Here is a 22,310-nt window from a genome sequence, read left to right as displayed (position 1 = left end):
TGGATAGTGTTTGGTCCCTGCCCTGGATGTGGTGAGTTTTAACTAGGTGTGCTCTGGTCTGCTTATGAAATGAGACTTGACACCACTTCCACCAGAACAGAGGCCCTGCAGAACTCTCTGCTTGGGAGATGTGGTGTGGGCAGGGGTTTGTGCTAGTCTTCTGGGGTAGGGGCCCACTGCACTGCGACTGAAGCAAGCCTGACTGAAAAGACCAGTCCTACCAGAGTGGAGCTTGATGAAAGCAAGTTAGGCAGCCAGTGTCTGCACTGTGTTGCTTCCTGCAAGTGGTTCTGTGTTTATGCTAAGGGGTGGTGGGGGTGGGGGAATGGCCAGCCAACTTCTTTGTTTCAAAGAGGTGTCTCTGTGAGTGCTGTCTTTGAGGGACATGCTCCAAGAAGAGCAAATAATGTCCCTGTTGTGTGCCCCAGGCATTCCTCAGATCACTATTTCCATGCTGTATGCCCCTGGATTGTTTGCTTGTCTTCTCTCCAGGAGCAGCACAGTACCCTCTGGGCTCTAGCCCAGTGAAGCCTGCTGACCTTTAAAACTCCAAACTTTATGCCCCACTGGTTGCAAGAACTCATGAAGTTCAGCCCCTCTTATTTTCCAAGCCAATGGCTTTGGGGAAACGTTCTCCTTGTGTATTCCCCTGCGTGCTTCTCTTTCTCTTGCCCTTCTCTGTGACAACACCTCTCACCCCTCTGCAGCATCTGCAATCTGATCTGTCTCTTCCCTAAACAAGGTCTCTACACTTCCCATCTTCTTCAATGTGACTCTTCTCTCCCTTTAGTTGTGGAGTTTGTTCTCAGTCTTCAGGTTGATTTCTGGAGTATTTAGGATGATTTGATGGTTATCTAGTTGTGTTCATGGGACAAGGCAAGCCTAGAGTCTTCCTACTTTGCCTCCATTTTCCTCTCCTCTGATATGTGGGGGTTTTGAGCCATTTACCTGGATGGCATCACTTTCCTCTACAGCTTATTGATCTGGCTCTAAGTATTTCTAATTCTACCCCTTTCCTCCATGTGTAAGGTTACAATAACAGCTGGATAGAAGAGCCAAAGCTGAATGGTAGCACTGTGATAATTCTGTCTTTGTTCCTCAGCCACACTCTTACTCAAATTATCCTTCATGACCCAACTTCTCTGCTCCACTGTACCCTCAAGGAAGAGGTACCTAATAAAAGGACATCACATCATCTTGATTCTCCTTTGGTTCAGGTACCATGTGACTAAAGACTAGTAATCAGAGTTATATTTATAAATATTAACAATCTACCCAGCCATGTAAGGAAGAGATATGTTGAATTACTAAAATATTCAGACTGATAGATGGGTCACCTTATATCAGTTTTGCATAACCTACACCTCAATGGTTCCATGAACCCCAAAGAAAAAGAACATTTTTGTAGTATGTTAGTATTTAAGGGAAGAAGTTTATAGTTTCTGTTACATTTATCAAATGGTTCTCAGCAAAATAGGTTAAGAACCACTTAGTGAGGATAACTGTTTTTCAATTCTTAGCTATGCAGGAGAACATTTGGCATTAAAATCATGATAAACATAATTTTCTTTCTTTAATAATTCCAGAGATACCACAGACTGTTATAGTGCCTCAAGGTTCTTAAAATGAGTATCAGTAATGATTATGTAGCATTTGGAAGATTTTAAATTATTTGAGCTTTCTCAATTCTTTCTATCAAAATGCAACTGTGTAAGCATAACAATTATTTAGATTTTGAATAAATGGAATTTTATGTAAGTGTCTCCTTTGTCACTAATTACTATATATGACGTTCGAGAAAAATCAATTAACCTCTTCCAATTTCAATCTTCTTAGTGGTAAAATGGGGGTATCCATGTAGTCTGTACCTATTTAGGCTCTGTTGGATGAGACGGAGAAGTAATTGAACAGGGACCGGTGGTTTAAATGCTTTTAAATCAGGGATTTTAGATCTGACCTGGTTTTAAACTTGGACACAATCTTGACTCTGATACAATAGCCTCCTAAATAGTCCCCCTACTTCCAAGTTTCCTCCACCAGACTTATTTTTCCAAGCAGTAGTTTGCATGACCCTTAAAAAAATATAAGTGTGTCATGTCATTCTGCTCAAAGTTCTCCACTGGCTTCCCATCTCCTTCCAAAAAGAACCTGAAGTCATTGCAATTGCTTGCAACCTTACCACTGAAGGTGAGTTCTGCAGACCAGCAGCATCAGCCAAAACCGAACTCTATGGGAGAGCTACTAAATCAGATTCTACAAGCTACTGGGAGCCTCAGGTGATACAAATGTCCATCAGAGTTTGAGAAACAAACATGACGGCTTCTCCTAGTCCGCTTTCTATTTTCCACTTGCTCACCTCACTTCAGCCACAGAGGCCTGGCTTGCCTGCAGCTCATCCGCATGCCAGACTCCCTCTTGCTGCAGGAACTTTATATTTGTCATTCAGTCAGCACAAAATCTCTCTTCCCCAGGTACCCGCAAGGCCCTCCCCTTCATCTCCTTCAGTCTTTCCCAAGTGTTGTCATCTTGGCAAGCCATCCCCTGACAACCCTACCTTAAACTGCAATCCTCCCTCCCCACAACATACTCTTTATGTGTCTTCAGAAAGATATTTTTCTCTATAACACTTAAAATTATCTGGCATACTATATCATTATTTATTTATTATCTGTCTCCTCCTCATAAGATCCATGAGAGTAGAGATTTTTGTCTCTACTCTATCCCCATTACCTAGAACAATGACCAATATATATTTGTTAAATTCATGAATCAGGTGAGCTAACACATATAAATCTAAACACAGGCAGTTGGGGGTAGGTCCTCAATGTCCATGATAAAATTATGTTTTACTGGACATCAAAGGTATTTCTTCTAGGCAGACAGAGTATAGTAGTCTTCTAGAGATCAAAAATGACATTTTGGACAAGTACCCAATTCATGCTGTGAAAAGTTGAAAAGAAGTTATTACACTAATCCTTAGTAGACAGTAAATCTCATAGGTAAAGAACAGTGCATATATATTTTTGTTTATCTCATCTTGATTTTTTTTTCACTAAGTAGCCCCATTATATGGACAGTGCCAGGCAAATCGCAGACACTAAATAATGAATAAACAAATATAATTTAAACATATATAAAGGTAGTATATAAGAATCTGTCTTTGACTCTTTGGCATCCTTTGACAGCCCTAACCTGGCTGCCTGTCTGGTCTTCTGATTTTCTTGTACTAGTATTTTATATTTGTCATTAACTTGAAGTAACAAAATTATTAATCTGAATGTAACACCTTTAAGACAAACCATTGCTGGTCACTGGTTAAAACTAGGTGGCTTAATTATCTAAGGAGGACTGATAGCAAAACTTAACAATAATGACACAGTACTAGTTATATCAGGAAAATTTGTAAGCATTTTAGCTGTGTCATTTAATATCTGCAATGCTATAATAAGGTAGGTTCTATTTTCAATTCCTATAATACCTATTTTTAGGATGCATCAACTGAAGCCGAGAAAGGTTAAGTAACATGCTCAAGGTCATATAGAAAAAATATTGATCCACTGCAGAATGAGTTATGTCAAGCATCAAGGATTTATTTATCCTTTGCAACTACTTTCAGATTTTAATTTTTTTTTAGTAATGGAATTCTTTTTACCCCCATAGCAAACTGTTGCATGAGGGCTCAGTGACGAACAGATAAGAGTGGCACGGCTATTGATCAAGAAAGAATTAGGCAGAGTGACGACCCATTTCTTCAGTTCTCAGCCTTCTCCTTTGCCTCCTCCTTATCCATTGGCTCTGTACAGTACCTTTGTAGAACCTCAGTGATCTAAGGAAAAATTTGCCCTGTGGAAGAGGAGGTTGGATAGGGATCCAAAGAGCAGGCAGAAGGTCTAAAATCTCTCTCCAAGTAAAAATAAAGGGACCAGGAAAACCATCCAAATAGGTAGAAAAGATCCCACATAGAGGATTCTGTGTACTACCTTTATAGATTGACTACAGAGGTAAAAATCTGACTATATAAGTAACTTGGAATTCCAAGAAAAAGTTTGGACTACATCATACATAAGTCTCTCCAGCTCTGAAATGTCTTGATATAATTATCTGGAGTGGGCAATAATCAAAGTATGATTTGATATATAATTTTTACAATCATCTTGCTTCAAAACTTCTAGGTAGTCACTTCTCTCAGTTGGCAACAGGTAACCATGGACAAGGAAGGCAACATGCATATGCATGAAGAAGTCAGAATACTTGTTTTAGGATTCCAGTTCTATAATTACAAGACACCTAACCTTGAGAAAGTCACCAGACTCTGAAATAAAAAGATAAACTATGCTCTTCTACCTCACAGGGAAAGGTAAAATGATATAATAATAGTCAAAACCTTCAGAACAACTGAAGTAGTATTCAAATACTAACAAACGTACTAGCAAAAGTACCAAAAGTAGACTTTAGGGTTAAAGAATACACACACCCTATTCCCTACTTCTATTGAGAAAATTCTATTAGATAGTATTTGGACACTGAATAATTATTTGAATTGATAATATATCCTTAAGTCAATAATCTGCCAGTCAAGTTATCCAGCACATTGTCAGTAGCATTCATTACCCACTTAACATCCATTTGACATTTACCACAATGTTAATTTCTTACTTATTTTACCTCCACAGATAAATTATTTGAATGAAGACACCTAGTGAAAATTTCCTTTAATTTTTGCTGACATCAATCGAGAGTAGTCTACCAAAACAATTTTATAGATTATTGAATTATAAGTAAAAATGTGAGTATTCTGAAATTTTGCCCAAAGAAGATGTAGCAAAAAAAGAGATATAATGATTACTCTTTAAGCCATGTGTCATTTTCTTAAATTTAAATAATTAACTTCAATTACAAAAAGGGAGGAAAACAGTTGGTAAAAGCAAGAAAAAGATAATTGCTTTAGACTTACTGCTGCATGAAGAACTGAGGCATTGCAATGAGCAATGTTCCAACTCCCATGATTAGGCACCCTGTTCCGATTATTTTTGGCCTGTGAAGTTTGGCTCCAAAGTAGCTTACAAATGTTATAACTAAGAGATTCCCTTGGGGTGAAAAATAAAATGTTCATCAGTTAGATAACTTCGAAAAAGTCATCAGCATAACTAAATTAATACAAATGAACGAATGTCTATAGCAGGTCTGGCAATGTTTCAACTAAACAGTCGCCCCACCATCTCCACCCTTTGTTTTTCTGTGCTTTAATCTAAGATGACTGTTGAAATTGTCTGCATACTCATTACTTCAATTATCTCATCCATTTATCAAAATACTTTAATTATGAACACTACTACCTCAATTTCATCCACCCTAATTATTTGTCCTTTAAAAAGTTTTATCAGTAAATCAAATTGTAGAAGGGTTCCTTTGTTGCTCTCTTAGGTGTTCCTTAGTGATTTTGAAGTGGACTTTATTACTGTTTCTTCATTCATTAACATTTTCTATTAAAGCTTTTATCAGTTTCCCATTTGTTTTTGAAACATAAATTATATATTCTTGTTTTAGCAGATATTCCTCATAGAAAAAGTAAAACAAACACAACTATACCTCACTTTATGAAATCAAATTATGAAATTCATATTAATAATAACATACTTTACAATTTTTTATGTGCTTTTTTACAAAAAGACTCAAAATAGAGGTAAAAATTACTTCACATAGGCAAACTTCAGGAATATACCAGTTATATAATCTCAATGCTTACTTATAATCCAAATTTTATGAAATACAAAATTTCCATAAAATGTACCATATTAAAAAAATAATTGATGAAATTATTTTGAAGGTAGAAATTATGCTTTTGTAAAGTCTCTAAAGAAGCATGTAATAAATTACTTTTAGTTGATGATTGTGATGAGTGACTAAATATGCTTTAGGGAAAATATCCTCATATTTTGCTGTATACAAAAATACTGGAAGGAGGTGGTGAAGGAAACAGAAACTTTAAAAATGGAAAATCTTGGAAGCTCTCAACAGTTTCTCATTCCATGGATCTAGAGGTAGGCCAAGGAATCTGCATTTTTAATACCAGCTCAAATGTGCTGATGGAGATGGTTCCAGGAACATGCTTTGATAAACATTGTTTAGGAACTTAGATTTCAGAGGGCTTTTAATGTTTCAGCTCTTTGCATTTGGAATGGTTTTTTAGAACTGCAGTGCTAGATAGAGTAAGAACTTAGCAACTCCCCAGCAATTGATTGTGATGGCTGATGGGTAGTGTTGCTTTGAAGCTCTCTTCAATGTTTCCAATTTTCTAGCAAAGATATGTTTGCTTACATCTGTAAGCAATCATCTAATTTACTACTGTCTGTTCACATTGCCAGCTTTAGTCAAGTGCAAAAAGAGCAGCAATTTTTATAGCCTTGAGGACAATAATGACAGTGAGAAAATTAGCTTGCACAGTGGCTCTTGGTTTTATGGCTCCAGAAAGAATTAAGCTTCTTTTAATTTTCACAGGAAAAAAAACCCCAAAAACAAAAAAACCTTGAATATGAGATTTCTCATTTGCTATTTAAGCATGTAGTAGAAGAAAATTTGTATGATAATACGTTGATAATTATGTCTATACTTTTGTTAATGTGTCATAGTTAATAAACTAAAGTACAGTGAAAGCTGACCTTCGGTTTATAGATAATCAACATCACCTACCCTCCCCAGCTCCCACACCACCAACATCTCACAATAAAAGACTCATGTTTCAGGCTGTTTCTGTGTTACGTTAGTGGGTATGCCAAAGACTACATAATACCACTTCAGTGTCTGGGATAAGTTTTGCTTTCTTCACTTAGCATCCCTTCTGAGTTCTTAGAAGATACACATAGAAAATAAATGGTGATAATCTTTAAAAAATTAAATTGGATATAAAAAGTCACATCTATTATCACTAGCCCCTGGAGAAGACAATAATCCACAGTGTTTTAAAATTGTTTTACCAAACTTTTAAGTAACAGATTCCCCCCATTATCTTTCTTCCTCTCTCTCCCTCTCTCTCCACACACACAAAGTATTTAGATAACAGAAAAGAAAGCCACCCAACTCATCTCATAAGACTTATATAGCCTTGAAAACCAAAACTAGACAAGGACAATGAAAGAAAAGACCAAATGCAATTTGTTCCAAAAGTGCAAGGGTATCACCAAATAAGAAAAAAAAAAATATATATATATATGTATATATATATATATATATATATTAACTTAATCATTGTCTTACATGATAAAAGGAGAAAAAATCCACAGTTATCTTAATAGATGTAGTAAAGCATGCAATATAATTAACCACTCACTTGTGAGAAGAAAAATATTTGAGCAAATTAATGTTTTTTTAATAGTTTTTTTTCTTATTATGTTCAGTTAGCCAATTAACATTTAAGCATATCTACCAAACTACAGAGCACACATATTACTTAATGGTGAAATTGTAAAACCATTTTCATTAAGGTCAGATATGAGAAAAGAATATCCACTGTCACTGCTTCTATTTAACATATTTAACTATTTAACTGAGGCCAATGCAATATGGCAAGAACAAGAAATAACATCTAGAATTGGAAAGAATAATATAAAACTGACTTCTGTTTCAGATAATATGATTGTCTATTCAGAAAACTCTACAGCATCTAAAAGAAAAAGGAAACTCTACAGCATCTATAATCAATTAAAATTGATAATCAATTAAAATTAACATACATTTATACTATACATAGAAAATCCTAAAGACTGCACACACACACACACACACACACACACACACACACTACCAGAAGTAATAAATTCAGTAAAGTGGCAGGATACAAAATTAATACCCAGAAATCAGTGGCATTTCTATATACCCAAAATGGATTAAAGACCTAAATGCGCGATCTGAAACCATAAAAGTCCTAGAAGAGAACACAGATAGTAATTTCTTTGACATTGGCTGTAGCAAGATTTTTCTAGATATGTCTCCCCACACAAGGGAAACAAAACCTAAAATAAACTATTGGGACTATATCAAAATAAAAGGTTTTTGCATAGTAAAGGAAACTATTAATGAAACAAAAAGAAAACCTGCTGAATGGGAGAAAGTATTTGCAAATGATATATCTGATAAGGGTTAATATCCAAAATATATAAGGAACTTATATAACTCAACACCAAAAACCCCCAAATAATCTGCCTTAAAAATGGGCAGCAGACCAGGGCATCTGGGTGGCTCAGTCGTTAAGCATCTGCCTTCAGCTCAGATCATGACCCCAGGGTACTGGGATTGAGCCCTGTGTCCAGCTCCCTGCTCAGTGGGAAGCCTGCTTCTCCCACTCCCACTCCCCCTGCTTGTGTTCCCTCTCTTGCTCTGTCAAATAAATAAATAAAATCTTTAAAAAAAAATGGGCAGAGGACCTGAACATTTTCCAAAGAAGACACATGGATGGCCAACAGACACATGAAAACATGCTCAACATCGCTCATCAGGGACACGCAAATCAAAACCACAATGAGATATCACCTTACACTGGTTAGAATGGCAAAAATAAAAATGGCAAAAAATAACAAATGTTGCAAGGATGTGGAAAAAAAGAAACTGTTGGTGGGAAGGAAAAATGGTACAGCCCTGGTAGAAAACAACATGGAGGTTCCTCAAAAAATTTAAAATAGAAATACTGTATGATCCAGTAATCTTACTATTAGGTATTCACTGAAAGAGAGTGAAAACAGTAATTCAAAAAGATATATGCACCCCTATGCTTATTGCAGCATTATCTTTAATAGCCAAGATATGGAAGCAACCCAAATATCAACCCAAATGTCCATTCATAAATGAATGGATAAAGAAGAGGAGGTGTATACACACACACACACACACACACACACACACACAAATACAGAGAGAAATATTATGCAGCCATAAAAAGGGATAAGATCATGCCATTTTGGACAACATGGATAAACCTATAAGTGAAATAAGTTAGACTGAGAAAGACAAATACTGTATGATTCCACTTATAAGTGGAATCTTAAAAAACAAGCAAACAAAAAACAAAAACAAATGTATAAACAAAAAGCAGAATCAAACCTTTAAATACAGAGAACAAAACCAGAGGGCCAGGATGGTTGGGCAAAATGGGTGAAGGAGAGAGGGAGATACAGGCTTCCAAGTTATGGAATGAATAAGTCATGGGAATAAAGGGCACATCATAAGTAATGCAGTTAATGATATTGTAATAGTGATAGAACAGATGGTAACTACACTGGTGGTGAACATAGGGTAAATTATAAACTTGTCAAATCACTAAGTTGCACACCTGAAACTAATGTAACATTATGTGTCAAATATACTCAAATTTTAAAAAAATTAACATTAAGTTCAGCAAGGTTGCTGCATATGGATAACATCAGATATTAATACTGTTCCAATAGTCCAGGAATTACTAAATAGGAATTGTAACAAAAAACTATTACTGTAAAAGCAATGAATAAAGGGAAATTCATTGCATTGAATGCATATATTAGAAAAGAAGAAAAATCTAAAATCAGTTATCTAAGTTTCTACCTAGGAAACTAGAAAAAGAAGAGTCAATCAAATCTAAAGTAGGTAGATAAAATGACATAATAAAATTAGAGCAGAAATAAATGAAATTGAAAACAGAAACTCAGAAGACAATATCAGCAAAACCAAAAGGATGATTCTTTGAAAAGATCAATGAAATCAATAAGCCTTTAGTCATGTCACCAAGGGGGGGATAAAAAGAAGATACTAATTACTTATAATACCAGAAATGAAAGGGGAGACATCACTATAAACTTTATGGACATTAAAAGGATAATAAAGGAGTTCTATGAACAACTTTATGCTTGCAAATCTGATAACCTAAATAAAATGGACCAAATACTTGAAAGACACAATCTGCCAAATCCCCCTAAGAATTAATAGACAATATGAACAGGACTATATCTACTATAGAAATTGAACCAATAATCAATAGCCTTCTAAAACAGAAAGCTCCAGGCCCAGAAAGATTCACTGGTGAATTTTACCCAGCAGTTAATGAAGAAATTATACCAATTCTCTATAATCTCTTTTGAAAGACAGAAGCAGAGGGGAAATTTCCTAAATCGTTTCTATGAGGCCAGCATTACCCTAATACCAAAACCAGACACACACACACACACACACACACACACACACACACACACACACACACCTACAAATCAATATTGCTCATGAACACAGGTGTAAAAATCCTCAACAAAATATTAGCAAATCATATTCAACAATATATAGAATTAGACACCATGACCAAGTGGGATTTATCCTAGGCATGCAAGGCTAATTAAACATTAGAAAATAAATGAACATAATCCAACACATCAACAGGCTCAAGAAGAAAAATCACATGCTCATATCAATAGATGTAGAAAAAGCATTTGACCAAAATCCAACAACCATTCATGATAAAAACTCAGTAAATGCAAAAGAGAGACAAATTTCTCAACTTGATAAAGAACCTCTACAAAAACATACAGTTAACATCATACTTAATGATGATAAATTCAAAGCTTCCCACTAAGATCAGGTACAAAACAAGAATGTCCCCTCTCACCATTACTTTTCATTATTGTACTGGGAGTCCTACTAAATATAGTAGGACAAGAAAAACAAGTAAAGGTACACAGACTGGGAAGGAAAAAAATAAAACTGTCTTTGCTCCCAGAAGATATGGTCATCTATATAGAAAATCCAAAAGAATTGACAAAGGAACTCCTGAAACTAATAAATGGTTATACCAGGGTTGTAAGATGCAAGGTTAATATACAAAAGTCAACTGCTTTTCTACATGCTAGCTATGAACAAATGAAATTGAAAAAGCATTTACTTTATCATAACCCCCAAAATGAAATACTTAGGTATAAATCTAATAAAATATGTACAAGGTCTACATGAGAAAAACTACAAAACTCTGATGAAAGAAATCAAAGAAAAACTAGATAAATGGAGATACATTTCATGTTCATGGATAGGAAGAACTATCAAGATGTCAGTTCTACTCAACTCAATCATAGATTCAGTGCAATCTCAGCCAAAATCCCAGGAAATTATTTTGTGGATATTGACAAAATGATTTCTAAGCTGACAAACTGGAGAGGCAAAGGACCCAGAATAGCCAACACAATACTGAAAAAGAACAAAGTTAAAGGATCGACACTACCAAACTTCAAGACATACTGTAAAGCCACATTAATCAAGACTGTAACAGTGGTGAAAAAATGGACAAATAGATCAATGCAATAGAATATATAGCCCAGAAACAGACCTACATAAATATAGTTAATTGATCTTCAACAAAGGAGCAAGCATAATAAGATAGAGCAAACATAATCTTTTCAACAAATGGTGCCAGAACAAATGGACATTCACATGCAAAAAAATGAATTTAGACACAGACCTGACACTCTTCACAAAAATAAAGGCAAAAGAGATCACAGACCTAAATGTACAATGCAAAACTACAACACTCCTAGATGATAACTTAGGAGAAAACCTAGATGACCTTAGGTTTAGTAATGACTTTTTAGATGCAATACCAAAAGCATAATCTGTGATGAAAGAAAGAAAGAAAGAAAGAAAGAAAGAAAGAAAGAAAGAAAGAAAGAAAGAAAGAAAGAAAGAAAGAAAAAAGGATAAGCTGGATTTCCTTAGAATTAAAAATTTCTTCTCTGTGACAATACTGTCAAAAGGATGAAAAGAAAGCCATTGGCTGAGAAAATATTTGCAAAAGTCATTTGCATAAAAAATATACAAAGAACACATAAAACTCAACAATAAGAACACTAGCAATGAGATTTAAAAATAGGTCAAATAACTTAACAGATACGTCACCAAAAAAGATATGCAGATAAGCATATGAAAAGATGTTTAACATCATATGACATGAGGGAACTGCAAATTGAAATGTCAATGAGACACCACTACATACTTACTAGAATGGCCAAAATACTAAATGCTGGTGAGGGCATGGAGCAAAAAGAACACTCATTCATTGCTAATGGGAATGCAAAATGGCACAAACACTTTGGGAAACCATTTGGCAGTTTCTGACAAAACCAAACATATTTTTCCCATATGATCCAGCAGTTATGCTCCTTGGTATTTACCCAAATGAGCTGAAAATGAAAATATGTCCACACAAAAATCTGAACAGGGATTTTATAGCAGCTTTATTCATAATCACCAACACTTTGAAACAATCAAGATGTCCTTCAGTGGAGGAATGGATAAGTAAATGAAGGCCTATCCAGAAAATGGATTATCATCTGGCACTAAAAAGAAATGAGCTATCCAGCTATGAAAAGACACAGAGGAACCCCAAATGTATATTACTAAGTGAAAGAAGCCAATCTGAAAAGGCTACATACTGTATGATTCCAACTACATGACATTCTGAAAAAGGTAAAACTATGGAGACATTAAAAACATCAGTGGATGCCAGCAGTAGGGGAAAGGTTGGATGAATAGGCAGAGTAGAGGGATTTTTAGGGCAGGGAAAGTAGTTAGCATGATACTGTAGTAGTGGATACATACAACTTATATATTTGTTCAATCCCACAGAATATAAAACACAAAGAGTGAACCTCACTATTAACTATGGACTCTGAATGACAATAATGTTATTGTAGATCCATCAGCTGTAATAAACGTCCCACTCTGGTGGGGATGTTGATAATGAGAGAGGCTTTGCATTTGTGGGAGTAGGGTGTATATGAAAAATCTCTGTAACTTCCGCTCAATTTTGCTGTGAACCTAAAACTATTCTAAAAAACAAAGTTTTTATGAAATGTATATGAAGTTGATTAAATTCTAAAATGTGAAAAGCAAAACTTTTCAATATTTATAAGTATATATAGAAAAGTATTTGAAAGAGAATATTTGGAAATATTAGAAGGTTATGATATAGAAAACACTTTTTAAAAATATTCCTGGCAGCTCTGTTGTTGTTGGAGAAAGACTTTGTTATGAAAAAATACTTGGGAAAAAATGGAGTGTCTGGTATGTGGACATGAGATAATAATGCTAAATGATGTCAGAGGATAAATGAAATTGTTCTGCAAAAAAGAAGAAATGAGAGCTAGAGACAAAGGTGGGAGTGGGTTCAGAATCCTAGAAGGAAAGAATGTGGAGAAGGCAAAAGGAGTATATTAAGATTATGGTCAGGAAACCCACTTTTCTGAAAAACTATGGATTGCAAATAACTAGAGCAAACCTAGTGATGTTTGGAATAAAGGTTTGCAGTGGAAGTGACAGCATTTTAAGATATTTTATTGTATCTAATTCAACAAATAACTTCCATCCTTAGAATGGTCTGGAAGAGTTACTGTGAATTTATTCTCAGGATCCTTTGTCACTTCCTGTGAAACATTAGTACTCTCTATTGAATATAGACTCTCTCAAGTTGCATCAGGACCTGGGGCACCAAGAAAAGCTTTGGACCATATTGTAAGTCTCTTTGGTTCTAAAATATTTTTATACTATAATCTAGAGTGAGCAATAATTAAAGTATCACTTGATATATAAAGTATCACTTGATATATAAAGTATCACTTGATATATATATATAATTTCTATCTGCTCATTTCTTCTTTCTGTGTGATTTACTCTTCCAATTTGTAACAGCTGCCTCTTCATACTGGTTTCCTCCTGTGATTCAGTGTTTCCCTCTTACCTTGATTCATTTTACTTTCATTTGGTTTAGGGCTGGAGATAGGACAGGCATCAAGGAATACATCAACTATCAAGGGACTCTAGGGAATTTACATAAGGGAGTGATATGATCAGATATTTTAGAAAGTTGCTACACAAAGTATGGCCCATTGACTTAACAGCATCATATCATATGAGAGCCTGTAGGAAGGCAGTCTTATTCCCCTTCCTAAAGAATGAGCATCTGCATTTTTACAAGATGGCCCAGTTATTTGTACACACATTAACATTTGATTAGCACTGACCTAAGTAATCCCATTTTGGTAGGATGATGACAGACGGATTTGGATTTGAGAAGAAAACCCTAAAGGTAAAAGGTTACCTATTCATTCTTTTCATTCTTTCTGTGATATTCAGGGTAAGAACTGAAATATACAGTATGAACTAAAAAAGTCATTGTTGCAGAGTTGAAAAATATTTCTTCACTTTTCTGAAAGTTTAAGTGAGCTGAACCTGGAACCATTAGAGATTTTACTATATATAGTAAAGCATATGTTTGAGTCTCAACAGGTAATAAGGACCCCAGAGACTACCATTCTGTTTGCTTCAACAAAGAACTAAAGCCTTGCAGTTTATCAATTCAGGAAGCTCTACCTGTGATTACACTCTCTAAAGTACTTCCAAAACAGTAACTAAAATCACTTTCAAGTGCCAAGAGGAAGTCTATAGTCAACAGCTACCCAAAGACACGCGAGAGTAGAATTTTTCTTGCTTGCCTTGCTCTACTATTCTCGTTAATAGGATTTCTTTCTCTTCTGTGTAGACCTCTGGGCAGAAACTCCTTTTATGGTTTCACTTCTTAAATCATTACAATAAATTTTTGTAGAGCACATTTGAATTCTTCCAAATTTTGAATCACAGGGCTGTGTGGATATAGGACTCTTCTTGTAAAAACACTTCCTAAATACTTCTAACTGAAAATCCTAAAGCACCTCACCCGCTCCTCCAAGAAAATCTCTCGCTCTGACTGGAAACTGAATTGTGTGAATCATATAGTAGTGAACACCTGGGGCAGGAAATTTATTGTGGGTTGCTCGGAGAGAGCAAATTACCTCTACTGTAACATAAGACCTCACAAATTGTGTCTCAACAAGAATTTACAGATAGAGTCTGATCCTAGCAGGCAGGAGAATGCAGTGAGGATGTCATTTAGTCATTCCTAGAAGATCTTGTACATAAAAGTAAGACCAGGCATCTGCAATACCTACCAATTTCAAAACTACCATCAATAACTCCCACCAGCGAAGAAGGGATATCAAACCTTCTCTCTATCTGAGTAATGGTGCTCTTCAGGTAACCTTCTGCCAATGCTTTGGCAAAGTAGACGAAAGACAAGGCACCCAAAAATACCTGGAAAATAGGACAAGTCACACTTAGTCTGACTCTAGCTTGACACACATGTGTGGAAACTTAACTAAATAAATAGACAAACAAAAATGCAAACCAAAGAACAATGTAACAAGCTTGTTATCACTGAAGATTTCTCTCAAGCATGGGTACAGGCTTTCTTCAGCCTCAAGCTCAGGTAGATTCCTAAAAATACAAATTCTGAAACAGATTTCATTCAGAATGTGTGTCAAATTCTGTTCTTTTCCTTCTTTTCCCTTCCCTCAAAGGACGTTTGAAGGAGTCTTGGCTTTGGAAGGACAATCCACTGTATGGTAAAGCAGAGTTGAAGGAGCCATTCCCACATAAGAAAATAAAACAAGAACCATAATTCAAACATTTAATATCTTATCACAAGTCTCGTACTCATGACTGTGGGTTTCACAGTGTTGATGCATGCACCAGCAGGGGGCACGATAGACCAATGGGGTACTACTATCCTCATGTTTAAGTTCATATTCAAGTTAAATTCACACATTTGAATATGGATTTTTTTAAATAGCTGGCTTCTGTATTTTGCTAGACCTGAGTCTGTGATGGAGCATCCACAGAGGAGGTGAGCATTTATACGAAAAGACACATATATTTGCTGAGTGAATGTTTAGTACAAAGAAAGAACAGGAACTTGGGAGTCACAGAGAGCACCATTTAAAAAGCTCCCCTGCCCCTTACTGTGTCACAAGGAAAGTCAAAATTTTCATTTATAAAATGGGAATAACATGGATGTTTTATAGATTAAATATTATAACTATAATTAGCATAATATCTGGTACATGGTAGAAATTGAATAAATGTTAGTTTCTTTTCTCTCTTAGTTTAGGAGGGGCATTCAAATGAACCCAGAAAGTAATATTTAGTAATTTAACCTACAGGGCAGGGAGAGATGGCTTTCACCGCCTGGTAAATTGTAGTTTTAATAAATTGCATCTAAGTTCACTTTTTAAAAACGGAAAAAAATTCTTGCTTCTAGCTACATATGGGAAATATGTAATTGTACAGAAATGTGAATTGTGAAATTGCATAGCACACATCTGGATGGAGAGTCAACAACATAGCCCCCACCTAATTGTTTTTTTTTTCCCCTCCCACCTAATTCTTTGTGACTCTTTCATTCACTACTTGTGGTTTTTTGTTTACAAACAAAATTGTTTGTTACCTTTAGTTCACCACAGCATCGTTGATCCTCCTTTGAAGAAGAGTATTCAGTTTTAAAGGAAGGTTGCCCAACAGGTTGCGTTGAACTTTTGCAAAATAAGTGGATGTTTTCATTGGATGAAGTGTCCATTATGAAAATATTCTTTGATCCTGTCGAAGTTGATTTCAAAAGTAAAAAACAAAGAAAAAAAAACACCACAAAAATTAATTCAAATCCACCGTTTATTAAATAATGTTTTTATTTCACAGATCACAATGCTGGAGACATGATTGGAAGTGAAGCTACCTTATTTTACCACAGAAAGTTGGCAAAGTTTTTCAATTAAAATTGACCAGTATATTTGATTAATCCAGCTATTGGGACTCTCTAGCCAACATTCTTTCCCAATCTCTTCAGTTTAAGCCTCATTATGACAAAGAATAAATTTAAATGTTGCCTTTGGAATAAATAATGAGGCAGAATTTTGCTAACTTTGTGGTCTTGCCAGCTTAAACTAGAAGCAAGGAGGAAAGGAAGAGGAATTCAACCATTGGAATATTGATTCCTGAAAATTAAGCCATTAAAGCTTTTAAATCTGTCTTAACAGAATGGGTACAAAAGATTGATGCCCACTGTAGATCTCTGTAGCACACTGTAATTCCTATAGGTTTGTAGCATCCAAAGAAAGGTATAAAATATGGCAAAAAGGAGGAGGACCAATTTATGTATCATTTTAGTTTGACAGATAAGGAAGCAGCACAATTCGTGCCTCAGGCTTACATTTAATTCGGGCAAACATTACTTTAGCCTGCCTTGAAGTAAGAAAGATGGCCTCCCCTCCTATGTATGTTTAATTTCCCATCTCCCCATCCTTACCAAGCCCTAGACAGATCCACATACTCTGAACCTATTTTCTCTCTATTCATATCAGTATTTACATGTCCCGTGCCTGACTCCCTTAGGATTTTGCATAGCTCAATGTCTGCCTGAAAAAGTAACCTAAGTGAAGAGATTAGAAAACAAAATAACTTCTGGGTCACCTTAATGTTTATCAGATGATGCATTTGCATGTTAAATCTATATCATCACACTAATTAAAGGAACAACATTACGAGCGAAATTTAATGTACTGTGGTAGAAACTTAACGCTTATTCTGCTTATGTGTATATTACCTTAACTTTATGTAATTCTTATTCTGTTTATTAAACCTCATCCCTCCCAGTTTGAATTCACAGATAATTTCTCAAAAGTGAAAAATCAATTTTATTTTGAAATATAGAATTAAATATCAAAAGAAAGACGTGAACAATTACAAGTAGAGGGGATTCCTCCAGAGGGTAGCAAATGAGTTGAGAAGGGTATAGCAAGGGCCTATTAAAAAAAAAAAAAAAGATTTTTAGATTATTTGATTTTTAGATTATTTGACGCATAAGTTTAACTTTTAAAAAATAGGCAAAGGAAAGTTGAATGAAACAGAAAAAGTTAAAAACCAAAGAACTAAAGTAAACAAAGAACAGAAAACACTAGGCAAGATCAAAAGACACAAGAATACAACATTAGTGAGCTCTAAACATAGATGTTTAAAAGTATAAAACATAGAAATTATGCACAATATATAGAAATAACTTTAAAGTCTTGACCAAATAGATAATTTTCTAGCAAATATTAATTATCTGTGTTAATACAGACCAGAAGAGAAAAATAGCCAAGGAAGACATTAACAAAAATACTCTAAAACTATCCCCTAAATAAAACTATAAAGGATAGATGATGTAACAGGAGTGTTTTATCAAGGGATATCCTCTAAGGTGAAAATAATAGGTAACTGAAACAGATAAGAATCTCTATTCATTTTAAAAAGTCACAATTATTTTGATAACAAAATCTCATTAAGATAGTACAAGAAAAAAAACATCAGATGAAATTTAGAGATGCTAAAATTTAAACAAATACTAGCAAATCCAAATGAATTTATATTCTTTAATTATGATCTAGTTTAAAATGTAACAATTGATATTAGGAACTTTATTCACCTAAATGATCACATTAAAAATTCAACATGTTATATAGGTCTATCAAAACATTGCATTGTATGCCATGAATTTATAGAATTTTTATTTGTCAATCACATCTCAGTAAGGCTGGGAAAAAAGAGGAATTTGAAGTAAAAAATAATAAAATCTCACTAGATGCAAAACATCAGGTGAAAAAATTCAGCATCTATTCTTGATTTTTAAAAAACAAATTCTAAGAAACTAAGGACATAGAAATTCTTCTTTACCATCTGTCTGATACCAATGGCTAACTTCGTACATTCACGGAGTCCAGAACAATGTTTTGTCAGAAAAATGAAAAGGGAGTTCAGGAGACACTGGGTTATACAATGTTAAATAGGTTTCTCACTAAAAGACTACTGAGTACCTTTAATTAAACTGCTGGAGACCCACTGCTAATAATAATAATAATAATAAATAATAATAAAAAGTCAAAACTAAATGACCTAAATATCCAACAAATAATGGTTTATTCATGCAATGAAATCTTTTGAAGCCATTAGAAATTATTGTACAGAGTAAATATAGCTATACAGAATATTTTTATTATAGAGCTATTATAGAGCTGATTTTTTAAAATGCATGGTATAAAACTATATATATATATATATATATATATATATATATATATATATATATATATCCAATATTCTATTTTACAAGGAAGCACATATTTTCACATGTGTATATTCATAGAAACAAAGTTTCAGAAAGTCTTTACAGAACAGGTTAACACATTATTTCTGGTCAGTGACAATGCAGATAATTTCTTCAAAAATGTTCTGTGTGTCTCTATTTTCTAACTTTTCTATAATGAACGTATAAAAATAATTTAAATATTAAAGGTATAAACATATCACCAAGCAAGAAATACATACCAGACAAATTTTAAATATCACTCAACTTGGCCTGCTGTTTCAGGGGTTCAGTATATTATTTCAGGCCAGTCATAATAAAGCCAGCGGACAGGAACATGCAAATTAATTCTTTAATAATTAAATATACTATCACTACACTAAATATATCTTTAAAAGATTCAAAGGGGACATCCAGAATGCCAATGCTAAAGAGAGAAACAATCATGTTGAAAATAATATTAAAAACTTGAGACACCAAAACACATTGTCTTCTTACACTTGGAGGTGTTGACACAAAAATCACTCTACCTAGAATCCAGAAGTGATAACAAAAACAAGAGAACTATCATCATCCTAGTTGATGTTGTGTTAGGGCAAAATAGTACTCAGCTTAAAACACTGACACTGCATATTTTTACTGAAAATATAATTTCACCTTGATGGCTAATTTGCATGTCATCTCAAGGATAATATGTTTCAAGGAGGCTCTGTTTATGAGCATTGAGCTTTTCATCCCTCTGTGAAAGGAAGAGGAAGGGGAGCTCAAGGACCTGAATGGAAAGATCCTCCAGATTCTCTCTCTCTCTCCCCATTCATTTGCAGTCGCAGAACTAGAGCAAGAGTACACAGTTATTGAGAAGGATTTGCATTTGCAAATCCTTAATTGTTCTCCCACCACTTGAACGGATTCCACCAGGAAAAGAGTTATGGCAAAGTTTTCATCCAACAGCCTGGGTTGGAGCATATCTTATTTTGGAAGCCAAAGAAAAAGAAGCCAGTTTTTCTCTATTTCACTTTAAAAAAAAAAATTGAATTCTCTGTTCATATGGGTTTGAAAACCAATCTCCCAGTCTTTAAAGAGCACAGACAGCCTAGGAAGGTTGTAACCAGATCGTGCAGATGCCCTGAACCTCTGTGCCCTGATCGTGTGACATAGATTCCATCCACAGTCAAACCCCAAAGGCTGCCAGAGAGAAGTCAGAAAGCAGCCACCCCATCACCTTCTTCTCTTAGTCATCCCATACGAGGAAAACCTCTGCACTGGCTTGTCTTCTGGGCACCAAGTAATCTCATGGTACTTGCTAAGAAGGAGTGTGTGTTGTTCAGAAAGCTCATTCTGCCCCCCACCTTCCAACAAAAGTAACTATTTGCATCAGATTCAGATTGAATAAGTACTATTTATGTGCCAGATGAATGATACACTTTTTGCTAATCCTTAAAACATCTCAACAAGGTTAACATCCAAATTCCCATTTTATAGAAAATGATACAACTCAGCGCAGTTAAGTGACTGGGCAAGAACTACCCAACTAATAAGTTATCAGAGTCCAAATTTGAACCCAGATCTGAGTTGATCTCACTTTACCCAGTGTCCTTTTGCTATTTCTATTAACCTAACAAGGGCCCCAACAACTTTGATGGTGGGTTTGGATAAGACGCATGTCGTGCAGAACTGAAGGGCTGATTAGCCTCTCTCCTATGAGACTCGGATGTGATCATCACAGAATAGGAAAGCAGAGAACTAAATCTTACCTGGAGGTGGAGATCAAAGACAGCCAATTCCTCTCAATGTGCTCAGCGAGAGGCTGGACCCCACTTCACGGACTGAGAGAGGAAACTGGGGTGAATTCTACAGCAGCTCTGAGAAGTTTTGCCAGGTGGGGAGAGTCTGGATGGACACAGACAGAGCAAATTAGGGGAAAGAAAAGATGAAGGGCATGGTCTCACCCCTGGGCAATTTCGACTCTTTCCTCTTTCCTCCTGGCCTCTTTTCTCTGGCAGTCTGCAAGAACAGACCACGCTGGCAAAGCCACTGACGTGCATCTAGCTCCCGGGGCACAGAAAGAGCTGAAGCTTTTGAGCCATTTCTTTGCAACTTGCTGCAAGTTTAAGGCCACACGTGATAAAGCTTTCTGTATGAGAGAGTGAAAAGAGAAAAGACCACTTGTGATCTTACTTGCTGATTCCCAGAAACACAACTCTGCAGGGGGGAAAGGGGAAGGGAACAGAAGCAGGAGGAGGGGCGGAAGTTTGTAACAAAGATCCCTCCTTCTCCTTCCAAGAAGTTTTTAAGCCAGCCACTCCTTGAGGACATCACTGGGATCCTTCTGTTAAAAAAAAAAAAAAAAAAAGGCTCAGTCTGCATGGTTTCTTTTCCCGTTGGGATTCTAGAATCTTAGGGACCGCATACCAGGTCAGGATCAAGGCGCTGCAGAGTTCTCTCTAGAAAGGGTTAGTTCTCAGACACATGATCAGTTGCTCACATCCAATTTATAAGGGTCTAATAGAAAAAAAGAAAAACACTGCATTTTTGGCATACAATTGTTTATTCTATCTAAATTCCAAGGAGAGAGAACTCCTTGCACTGAAAAATTCTACAATAAATTCTTTTTCCAAGAGTACCATTTTAGGAGATTCTGAGCAGTATTAGCTTGCATTTGATTTATAGTAATACATGAATTTCATACTGGTATTACCCAAGATCCACCATACTCTTAAATGGCTGCGACTCTGGCCTGGTCACTAAACTTTATTGAATCTCAACTTCCTCGCCGTAAAGCAGAATTTTTATTAAAAACAAAACAAAATACATTCATGGGGTTGTTTTAAGGATTTAATGATATGATGTACTCAAAATATGTTTCAAATAACAAAGCACTAAATGACTGGAAAGCATCATCATTATATGTATAATTTCAGTTCACACAATGGTAAGGATCATTAACCAATAATCAAATATGATTATAAGCACATTTTACTACTAAAGGAAAAAAAGGATACAAGGAAAATAAAGAAAATAATAAATCTTACAATGAAGCAGTGGTGCATTCAGACTCTGAAAGACCAAATATTTTATTTTAGCAATCAAACCAACCTTTGCTAGTGAGCAAGTATCACAATAGGTCTTACACTTTTCAATGCGTCTAACAGGTGGCAGATGGTACATTTAGGGGGAAACAGTGTTTACTATCCTCACCGAGAAATGCAATTGTCCCCTGAGAGTGTGATTTAGCCTACCCCCAATTTGCTCAAGTTCACTCTCTACCATGGTTCCTCTTTTGACCTCTTGAGTCCACAGTTCATGTTACAGTTTTGAATGT

At 35.3% G+C, this 22,310-nt stretch overlaps 1 protein-coding gene across 1 annotated transcript in view; it reads right to left on the bottom strand.

Moving 5' to 3' along the window:
- SLCO1C1 (solute carrier organic anion transporter family member 1C1) overlaps positions 1–21,312 on the bottom strand; it is a 61,046-nt gene extending 39,734 nt beyond the window's left edge. Inside the window, exons 1-4 of the mRNA XM_045781411.2 lie at positions 20,743–21,312; positions 16,319–16,467; positions 14,985–15,126; positions 4,955–5,087 (exon numbers count right to left, since the gene is read on the bottom strand). Coding sequence (XP_045637367.1) covers positions 4,955–5,087; positions 14,985–15,126; positions 16,319–16,447 — 404 coding nt within the window. The 5' untranslated portion in view covers positions 16,448–16,467; positions 20,743–21,312. The remainder of the gene's footprint in view (positions 1–4,954; positions 5,088–14,984; positions 15,127–16,318; positions 16,468–20,742) is intronic.
- Positions 21,313–22,310: the final 998 nt, after the last annotated feature.

The sequence above is a fragment of the Ursus americanus genome, chromosome 25 (assembly GCF_024610735.1).
Source record: "Ursus americanus isolate L20-20 chromosome 25, mUrsAme1.1.p, whole genome shotgun sequence".
In the NCBI taxonomy this organism is placed as follows: Eukaryota; Metazoa; Chordata; class Mammalia; order Carnivora; family Ursidae; genus Ursus; species Ursus americanus.
The sequence above is the reverse complement of the archived record's forward strand: the minus strand, read 5'-3'. Positions and strand labels throughout refer to the sequence as shown.